Source organism: Amblyraja radiata, chromosome 13 (assembly GCF_010909765.2).
Source record: "Amblyraja radiata isolate CabotCenter1 chromosome 13, sAmbRad1.1.pri, whole genome shotgun sequence".
In the NCBI taxonomy this organism is placed as follows: Eukaryota; Metazoa; Chordata; class Chondrichthyes; order Rajiformes; family Rajidae; genus Amblyraja; species Amblyraja radiata.
In genome coordinates this window covers 12,464,549-12,475,208 of record NC_045968.1, presented here as the reverse complement: position 1 = coordinate 12,475,208, position 10,660 = coordinate 12,464,549, and the positions used below count along the sequence as shown (strand labels likewise).

The 10,660-nt window shown below is 42.2% G+C and overlaps 1 protein-coding gene across 2 annotated transcripts in view; it reads left to right on the top strand.

Moving 5' to 3' along the window:
* Positions 1–10,660, top strand: part of gmps (guanine monophosphate synthase) — a 28,422-nt gene that overhangs the window by 4,681 nt on the left and 13,081 nt on the right. Inside the window, exons 1-3 of one of the 2 annotated variants that reach the window (XM_033031233.1) lie at positions 17–165; positions 8,034–8,212; positions 9,721–9,835. In XM_033031233.1, the coding sequence (XP_032887124.1) occupies positions 64–165; positions 8,034–8,212; positions 9,721–9,835 (396 nt within the window). In that variant the 5' untranslated portion in view covers positions 17–63. Of the gene's footprint in view, positions 1–16; positions 166–8,033; positions 8,213–9,720; positions 9,836–10,660 lie in introns of those variants that run through there. The other variant, XM_033031234.1, reaches the window with a different exon arrangement.

Sequence of the window (10,660 nt, the reverse complement as noted above, 5' to 3'; positions counted from 1 at the left end):
CTTTCCCAGCGGCGGGGCAGCGGGTCCGGGGCGAGGGGAGGAGCCGGTAAAACGCGGTGGAGTATGGGCCTGCCTCGCATTGTCGGCGCGAAAGCCGCGGCTGGTGCAGTTGGTGACGGTGGGGCCCGAGCGATATCCATGGCGCTGTGCAACGGCGAGTCCAAGGTCAGTTTCTCCCTCCCTTGGCTGGGCCGACCAGGCGCACGCCTGGCATTAGGATAAGTCGAGGCTGATGCCTGGAGGTGCGGGTGCTGCTTGTGCTCGCTCTGGCCTGGGCAGCGGCTGGCGAGGGCCTAGGCTCCATTCCCGGTGCAGTCCCATGTGTTAGCAACTTGTTATGCTGCAGAGTGGAGTCCCAGCAGCTTGGGGCCAGAGAGGGAAGGCAGCGATCAGTCTGGACCTGCTGAAGTTAGGTTCCGGTCCGGTATGGTACTTTATTTGTCACATGTACCGAGGTACAGTGAAATTCATTTTTGTTTACCGTTCAGTAAAAATAAACATACATCACCATACAAGGACAGATCTTAGATAAGCATTCAAACATTGTGCTGAAAAATGGACCCACACTTTTTCACGGGATGGTGGACAAGCTGTATGAGGGGTTTTCTATCCGAGTGAGTTCACGCCTCATCTTCCTTAATGCCAGAGGTTACCAGAGGTGACTTACTCTCACCATTATTGGCATGATAATATACAAGTCTTGTGGGGTGGGAGCAAAATTAATAGTACATACATAATTTTGTAATTGGGCCCATTTTGAAAGGAACCACGTTCTATCTTGTAGATCTTAAAGTTTTTGGTTTGAAAAAAATCAGCTTGGATATCAATAGATACCGATTCTCTGAAGGTTACAACGCTAGGTAAATAAATTGGACAACTTAACAAGAAAATGCATAAATTATCAATATTGCCCTGTTCTATAATGGACTGCAATATCAAACTTAGTTTTGAAATTGTAATACTTGAGTGTGGATACTTTAAAGATGTGATAAATCGGAACTACTGCAAAGTATCCTCCACAAACTGAGCATTTAATTTTGTATATTTCAGCAAGGATTCTTTGGTTTATTTCAAGATCTTTGCTATTACATGTACTTTTCTCATGCTCAGAACCTCTTACATCTCTTCTGTTTGAGAGACTTATGATACAAACATATCTCTTCGTTCTGACCCCATAAAAAAACTGACAATTCTCAAAATCAAGAGCAAGTACCATTCATTTTCTGGCTCCAAAATCACAATATTGAATATCATGAGAAAAGACTATTCTGCCTTATCGCCACTGTGGCATTCCTGCTCACATGAGCTTCTTTCCCTTTTTGAAATAACTCAATAAGCATATCCTCTTCCTTTCTCCATGTTCAGCTTAAAAATGTAAGAAATCTGAGGAAGGATCCCGACCCAAAACATCATTCTCCAGGGATGGGAAGATAGTTATATGGATGGGAAAGGAATGGAGGGTTATGGTCTGAGCGCAGGTATATGGGACTAGGGGAGATTATGTGTTCGGCACGGACTAGAAGGGTCGAGATGGCCTGTTTCCGTGCTGTAATTGTTATATGGTTATATGGATGCTGCCTGATCCGCTGAGTTGCTCCAGCACTTTTTGTCTTTAAAAAAAAAACCCTGCACATTGGATTTTTACTGCTTTGCATTTTTTTTCCTGAATTCATTGGTTGCTTTAAAATGTGACATTGTTCAGCTTTTCTTATTGTCTGAACCTTCTCCAGTACATATATTGTTTCCCCATATTTGTTGTTTTTGTGGAAATATTGTGCATGTTAATATTGGTCTGGTCAGAATTTTATGTGGGTTTAACATAATCTGCGGGTTTATTTTTTCCTCAAGAAATGGAAGCTACTGGTTGGCTTTTTATACATTTACATAATTACTTTAATCAAATCAAGTTTCTTTCTCTCTGAGTTTCGACTATATTGATCTTTTCAAATGTCCTGTCTACCTTGTTAATCAATTTGATAACATTTATGCTATAGTTCTTTTCTTGTGTCATTTAAGAACACAATTCTGATCTTTGATTACTTTATCGCCTATAGAATTCTAAATTCAATTCTTAGTTCTTTGTGGGTTTCATAATTTTTCACTTTCCTTAAACTTTGTATAAACTTAATATAGGTAGCTCTGCTGGAATAATAGCTGTGTTTTTAAGAAACCTTGCATTGTAGAAAACCATGTTGGGGAAGTAATAGTGTTGATGAGGAAAAGAGATTAGGGCTAGATAATTATTTTTCCTGCAGAATTTTCAAATACTAAGATTTTTAAAATGGTTATAAGGTTATTCACATTGTTTTACTAAGCGAGTTCAGTATTCCGACTGCGCATGCCCAGGCCATAGGTCACTCGCGATAAACATTCTCGGCAGCTGTGCTGCTGCGTGTGTGCAAGCCTGCATTTTGTCCATGGTCGGGGTTGGGTCCGGCGCTGCGGGCGCTGTTGAGTTGCTGATGGGCCATCCCCGTCCCTTCCCGGGTGTCCCGTCCCTGTCCGGGGGCGGCCGGAGCGGTGGCGGCCCGGACTTGCAGCCTGTGCGATATGGGGGGGGGGGGGGGGGGGGCCGGCTCGGCTCTGCACCGGCTCCCGGGGGGCTCGCCTTGTCCAGTGGCTGCCGTTGGCCCCCTCGGTGCCGGCGAGGGCCGAGCGCCGGTGTCCCGTCGGTCTGGGGCTGTCGGTTGGCCTGGCGGGGGCAGGCGGAGTTGAGTTGGCGCTGCTTCTCGGGGGGGGGGGGGGGGTTACGATGATGGTCCAGTGGCGGTTCGGCAATGCTTGCAACGCTGGGGAACCGGGTTCGATCCTGGCTGCGGATGAGGCGCGGGTCTGTGTGGGCACAGCAGCGCAGCTGCCGAGAATGTCTCTTCCCCCCGTCTCCCACTTGCATTGCCCCCCTCTCTCTCGCCGTTACACCCCGCTCTCCTGCTACCTGGCACCCCCATTCCTCAGATTAAATATATTTTTACACATAAATTATGAATAAAGATAAGGATTTATACAGCCAACGCTTCATTTGCTTTTTCTTTATCGCGAATGACCTTTGACAAATCCCATAATTCCTTTCGTTTTTTGAAATACCGAACTCGCTTAAAGAGCATGGTTGTGCAAGTGTGAATGAAAGTGATTCTTGTCAATTTCAATGCCTGCCTGCTGTGACACTGACACACTATTCTTCAGAGACAATGGTGTCTAATTACTGCAGGGGGAAGGAGTTTGAATTCCTTGAATTTTATTTTCGAGACAACTTTCTTTTCTGCTTACAATTTCCAAAGTAACTCTTGTGTGGGTTTCTAGCTCACAATAAAAATGTGTTATAACCAATTGGGCTCATGCATACAAAATAATTCCCCAATTCATCAATCACTTGTATCCAGTTCAAGTTACAAAAAACATGCTTTGTAGCAGAACTGCCTTAAGATGACATTTTCTTTTGCTTCACTCTTGGCCTTGTCTCTTATTTCATTTATTTTGATTGTTAGTTTTTGTTTCAGTCAGTGTTAAATATTTTTCACTGCTGTGCTATTTTTTCCAGTTTAATTGTTTTATTTTAGTCCCTCAATGTTTTCCCATTTTTTTTCTTTCTTTAACATTTTCAGGCTTATATTGTCACGTTTGCATGTGGATTCATTATTAGGTTTGGGCATTTTGGTCTTGGTCTCTAAGTTTGAGGAAGGACATTCATGCTAATAGGGAGTGCGGCGTAGGTTCACGAGGTTAATTCCTGGGATGGCGAGACTGTCATATGTTGATAGAATAGAATTTCTCTCTTTGAACTAGTTCAGTTTTGTGTATAATTTTTAATGAAAATCCTGAACGACATGAGGAGAAATCTTGGGGGCACTGCGAGAGTTCCCTGTTTTTAACACTATGCTGTGAAACATTTCCATAAACAAACTTTTGAAACTGTTATCTGTCGCCTGAAGGTTTGGACCAATGGCCTCAGTGATAAATAGACAATAGGTGCAGGAGTGGGCCAATCGGCCCCTCGAGCCAGCACCGCCATTCACTGTGATCATGGCTGATCACACTCAGTGCCCTGTTCCTGCCTTTACCCCATATCCCCCGACTCCGCTATCTTTAAGAGCTCTATCCAACTCTCTTGAAAGCATACAGAGATTTGGCCTCCACTGCCTTCTGAGGCAGAGAATTCCACAGATTCACATCCCTCTGTGTAAAAAAGTTTTTCCTCATCTCTGTTCTAAATGGCTTACCCCTTATTCTTAAACTGTGGCCCTCAGGAGCGCTAGTATGGGTGTTGTGGGCTGAATGGACTGGTTTCCAGAGGGCTAGTATGCAAATTGTGCGCCAAATGGATTCTTGGGCTGGCGTCTCAAGTCAATCAAGCCTGTTGTGCTGGCAACTCACTCACTCACGGCTGGTGGGCTGGTAATTGACTCACGGCTAATCCTTGAAATTCTATTTCAAGCAGGGTATATGGCCACCAAATTCAAGTGCAGTTTCTTACCACTTCTAGCAGGGTGCAAGGCCACCAAATTCAAGTGCAGTTTCATACCATTTGAAGTAGGGTGCAAAGCCACTAAAGACAGTGAGTCGTGACCTCTCCCTCCTCCATCTTGCAGAGACTGAGCCACACCCACATTTCCGGGTTTTATAATCCCTCCCACCCCCCCACCGGAAAAGGTGTGGCTTTCTCGGAGTGATTGACAGGAGAGAGATTCTCAACATTTTTTTAAAAACTAATAACACTTTTATTTTTCATTGATGAGACGAATTCTCTGCATCTGCTCAGCGGAGGGGGACTGAGTAAGATGGCCAAAAATCACAGCCGTAAGTGGTAGCGTTTTATCTAAAATCAATATACAGTGCAAACAGGAAGTGCATTTACAGTAGTGCCTTTTAACTTCAAGCCAAAGCACCCAAGCCACCATTTGCAGTAAGTAGTGCCTTTCAACTTCATGCCACCATTTGCAGTAAGTGGTGTCTTTCAACTTCAAGCCACACCCAAGCTACCATTTGCAGTAAGTAGTGCCTTTCAACTTCAAGCCAAAGCAACCAAGCCACCATTCGCAGTAATAGTGCCTTTCAACTTCAAGCCAAAGCTCCCAAGCCTCCATTTGCAGTAAGTAGTGCCTTTCAACTTCATCAAAGCTCCCAAGCCACCATTTGCAGTAAGTGGTGTCTTTCAACTTCAAGCCACACCCAAGCCATCATTTGCAGTAAGTAGTGCCTTTCAACTTCAAAGCTCCCAAGCCACCATTTGCAGTAAGTGGTGTCTTTCAACTTCAAGCCACACCCAAGCCATCATTTGCAGTAAGTGGTGTCTTTCAACTGCATGCCACCTTTGCAGTAAGTAGTGCCTTTCATCTTCATGCCACCATTTGCAGTAAGTGGTGTCTTTCAACTTCAAGCCACACCCAAGCCATAATTTGCAGTAAGTGGTGTCTTTCAACTTCAAGCCACACCCAAGCCACCATTTGCAGTAAGTAGTGCCTTTCAACTTCAAGCCAAAGCAACCAAGCCACCATTTGTAGTAATAGTGCATTTCAACTTCAAACCAAAGCTCCCAAGCCATCATTTGCAGTAAGTAGTGCTTTCAACTTCAAGCCAAAACACCCAAGCCACCATTTGCAGTAAGTAGTGTCTTTCAACTTCATGCCACCATTTGCAGTAAGTAGTGCCTTTCAACAGTAAGAAGCCTTTCAACTTCAAGCCACAATTTGCAGTAAGTAGTGCCTTTCAACTTCAGGCCAATGCACCCACACATCCCATTTGCAGTAAGTGGTGTCTTTCAACTTCAAGCCACACACAAGCCACCATTTGCAGTAAGTAGTGCCTTTCAACTTCAAGCCAAAGCAACCAATCCACCATTTGCTGTAAGTAGTGCCTTTCAACTTCAAGCCACACCCAAGCCATCATTTGCAGTAAGTAGTGCCTTTCAACTTCAAAGCTCCCAAGCCACCATTTGCAGTAAGTGGTGTCTTTCAACTTCAAGCCACCATTTGCAGTAAGTAGTGCCTTTCAACTTCAAGCCAAAGCAACCAAGCCACCATTTGCAGTAATAGTGCCTTTCAACTTCAAACCAAAGCTCCCAAGCCACCATTTGCAGTAAGTAGTGTCTTTCAACTTCATGCCACTATTTGCAGTAAGTAGTGCCTTTCAACTTCAAGCCACAATTTGCAGTAAGTAGTGCTTTTCAAATTCAAGCCAATGCACCCACACCCCCCATTTGCAGTAAGTAGTGCCTTTCAACTTCAAGCCACACCCAAGCCACCATTTGCAGTAAGTAGTACCTTTCAACTTCAAGCCAAAGCAACCAATCCACGATTTGCAGTAAGTAGTGCCTTTCAACTTCATGCCACCATTTGCAGTAATTGGTGGCATGAATGACACCATGGCATGATGGGGGGGGGGGTGCTTTCTGGAGCACTAGTATGAATCATTTTAGAACCAATAGACATTTTTTTTGCAAGCTTTAGAACCAATAGACACACTTTTTGCAAGCTTTAGAACCAATAGACACACTTTTTGCAAGCTTTAGAACCAATAGACACACTTTTTGCAAGCTTTAGAACCAATAGACACACTTTTTGCAAGCTTTAGAACCAATAGACACACTTTTTGCAAGCTTTAGAACCAATAGACACACTTTTTGCAAGCTTTAGAACCAATAGACACACTTTTTGCAAGCTTTAGAACCAATACACACTTTTTGCAAGCTTTAGAACCAATAGACACACTTTTTGCAAGCTTTAGAACCAATAGAGACACTTTTTGCAAGCTTTAGAACCAATAGACACACTTTTTGCAAGCTTTAGAACCAATAGAGACACATTTTGCAAGCTTTAGAACCAATAGACACTTTCTGCAAGCATTTTAGAACCACTAAGGGCACTTACACTTGAGTAGACATGTGTTCAGTGTTATTCACAGCACAGAGAAACGTGACCCTCTGCCTTCCTCCATCTTGAAGAGTGAGTGAGGCACACCACTTCCTGGTTTTATAGTCCCCCCTGCCGCCAGCGGGGGCAGCAGAGAGAATGGGGAATTTTGTAAAAACATTAATATCTCTGTCATTTTTAATCGACGGGAAAAATCCTCGGCACACATGCGGCGGAGGGGGGCTCTGAGCAAGGTGGCCAAAAATGACGGCCATAGGTGGAGGCGTTCTCTCGGAAATCGCAGCACAGATGGCCAAAACCGGTCAAGAACAGACTTTTAGTAATATAGATAGATATTCTTCAAAGTAATTAGTCTCAACTCTTTGAATGGATTATTTATCATGCTTTAAGGTAGATTGTAAATTTGAACTGCATTAGCCTTGGTAGGTTAGTTTTGGTTCAAGGGGATTGTAGTGCCAATACAAGTGATTTTGCGTTGGAGGATGGAACTCAAGTCTTGCATGCGGAGGGCTGAGGATGCTCACTCACTGAGTATTTTACTTTTAGTACACTCTAGGAATCTGGATTGGAGATGGGGTTTAAGAGTGGACTTCCCCCACAGTAGTTCGGGAATCCGACCTGGAGTTTTCGCTAAAGCTCATTCATGTGTATGGGTTGGACACAAATCAGACATTCATTAAGTGGAGATGACTTGTACACCTTTAAAGCATGGTATCCTTATGTTCCTCGACATTATTTGGTATTCTGCCTTATTTTCTTACCTTGTTGCTGCTCCCCATATGTTTCATCTTGCACCCCTTGCATTAAATTCTAATCACTGCTTTTCTCCCTGACGGCCAAACCATCTTCATCTTCCTGCAGTTTAAAATTTAATTCAAAAATTGGGCATGTGGTTTCCAATAAGGAGGAAATTGGTTAATACCATTTAAAACAAGCCATTACAAATCAACTCCAGGCTTGAAACAGCCCCTCTCTGATGCCTGTCTGTCGGTATAATTGGATTATGAATTAAATAATTTGCACTGTACCCTTGCAATTAGAATTTCGATTTGAGTCCATTCTGGTATCTTTTTTATTACTACTCAGTAGATAGTAGGTATTGCATCTTTGCCAGAATTTCTTTTGAAGTTTTGAAGTTTTCTCTGATGTTGTTTTCCGTTTGATCAGGAGAGTCCTGGAAGAGACATCAAGGATGCTAGACATCAATATGAAGGAGCTTTAGTGATACTTGATGCAGGAGCTCAGTATGGAAAAGTAATCGACCGGCGTGTGAGAGAACTTTTTGTACAGTCAGAAATTCTGCCACTAGAGACACCTGCTTTTGCAATCAAAGAAAATGGTTTTAGGTAAGAATTGGCTTTAATTGGATTCATGTGTACTTTCTTTTACATTTTTTCTCTATATAATTTATTGCATTCAATAATGTAAACTTGTGTTTTGCGGAGGATGTGATAGCTTGCTTCTACATCAACTCTTGCTCTTTTCTCCATAATCTCTTTAGTTTCCTCGATGCTCAAAATTCTATTTCTTGAGCCCAAGCAGCAGCTAAATATTATCACCTCTGGTGTAGATAAACCAGATATTTACAACTCCACTGTGAAATAGTTGATACTTTCTCTTCATACTGCACAAACATTTGTAGAGATTCGTGGATTCATACAGCGTGGAAACAGGCCCTTCAGCCCAATGCATCATTCTGACCCACATGTCCACCCAAGCTAGATACATTTGCTCGTCTTTGGCCAATATCCGTCTAATATCCATATACCAATCCAAATGTTGTTATTGTATATGCCACAGCCTCTTCCTCTGGCAGCTGTTCCATATACATACCACGCTCTGTATGGAAAAAGTTGCCCCTTGGTTTCCGATTAAATCTTTCCCCATCACCTTAATTGATTAGTTTGTGATTGCCACCTCTGGGAGAGAGAGAGAGGTTGTGCATTCGGTCCATCTATGCCCCAAAGTCAGTTTGGGGAAAGTGCATCTCCACATGTATTCAAAGAAGTTTGTATAATTCATTGTGTTTCCCTCTTGTTGAAGCAAATTACAAAAAATGTTGTAAGTCAGCAGTGCCTGGACTGTATCGTTGAGTACAGACCAAGGAACTTGTGTCTGTTTTTCCTGCTTCTCAAAACTGACATTGGAAGCCACATACATGTTTGCACCTCCTGTGACCATTTTTTGAAGGCGTTCAAAGGAAACCGTGCAGCATTTTTTAAAGTTGCCTTTGTGGTGAAATCTGCATTTGCCAGTGATCTGTTGCTAAATGGAATTGAATGACCTTAACTGCAGGATGATTAAAAGAAAAAAAAAGCTATTCAATTATGACAAAGCTCCAATAGTTCAAATGAATAATGGAATTGAAATTAAAAATTAATTTAGCATTAAACTCGGTTATGAGGTATATCTGTTGGCATGGCATGTTGCTTTAGACAAGTTATGTACATTTTTTAATCAGTTGGCAGTATGTGAACATAACAGCACATTTGAGATTTGTATTCGCTCATAGCCATGCATCATGGAAACAAACCGAACTGAAAATTAAAGGTCCTTATCCCAGTTTCATTAGCATTTTTAAATTATTTTATTCCCATGCACTAAAAAGTCTCTCAATTGTTGAGGCTGAAGTTTAAAAAAAATGCATGAACTTTGTCTATACTTTGTTTCAAAGTTTACTCTGCTTGTTCTTTGTTGCACAGAATGTTCCATTCTTTTGTGTTTAATTCCACCTTTGTTAGAATAAACTAAATTGCTAATTTTATTTGAGCTGAGCTGATTAATTTCATTGCAAGTTTTCTTTTATTAAAATGTTTCTCTTTAATTTGAATAACTTTAAAAAAATGTTTTGCAGAGCTATCATTATTTCTGGGGGCCCAAGTTCAGTCTATGCAGAAGATGCTCCCTGGTTTGATCCAGCAATCTTTACAATTGGGAAACCTGTTCTCGGAATCTGCTATGGCATGCAGGTATGGTGCACGTTCAGATTGTTAATATACAGTGCCCTCCGTAATGTTTGGGACAAAGACCCATCACTTATTCATTTGCCTCTGTACTCCACAATTTGAGATTTGTAATAGAAAAAAAATCACATGTGGTTAAAGTGCACATTGTCAAATTTTAATAAAGACCATTTTTATACATTTTGGTTTCACCATGTAGAAATTACAGCAGTGTTTATAGGTAGCCCCCCCCCCCCATTTCAGGGCACCATAATGTTTGGGACACAGCAATGTCATGTAAATGAAAGTAGTCATGTTTAGTATTTTGTTGCATATCCTTTGCATGCAATGACTGCTTGAAGTCTGCGATTCATGGACATCACCAGTTACTGGGTGTCTTCTCTGGTGATGTTCTGCCAGGCCTGTATTGCAGCCATCTTTACCGTATGCTAGTCCTCTTCAGTTTTCTCTTCAGCATATAAATTGCATGCTCAATTGGGTTCAGATCGGGTGATTTGAGATCATTGGCTTGCTGATGAATGAACCGCCGGCCAATGAGTTTTGAGGCATTTGTTTGAACTTGAGCAGATAGGATGTGTCTATGCACTTCAGAATTCATTATGCTACGACCATCAGCAGTTAGAAACATATAAATTAGAAAATATGTGCAGGAGTAGGCTATTCGGCCCTTCGAGCCTGCGTAGGTTTACAAGGTTAATTTCCATCAGCAGTTAGAAACATATAAATTAGAAAATAGGTGCAGGAGTAGGCTATTCGGCCCTTCGAGCCTGCACCGCCATTCAATATGATCATGGCTTATCATCCAACTCAGTATCCTGTACCTGCCTTCTC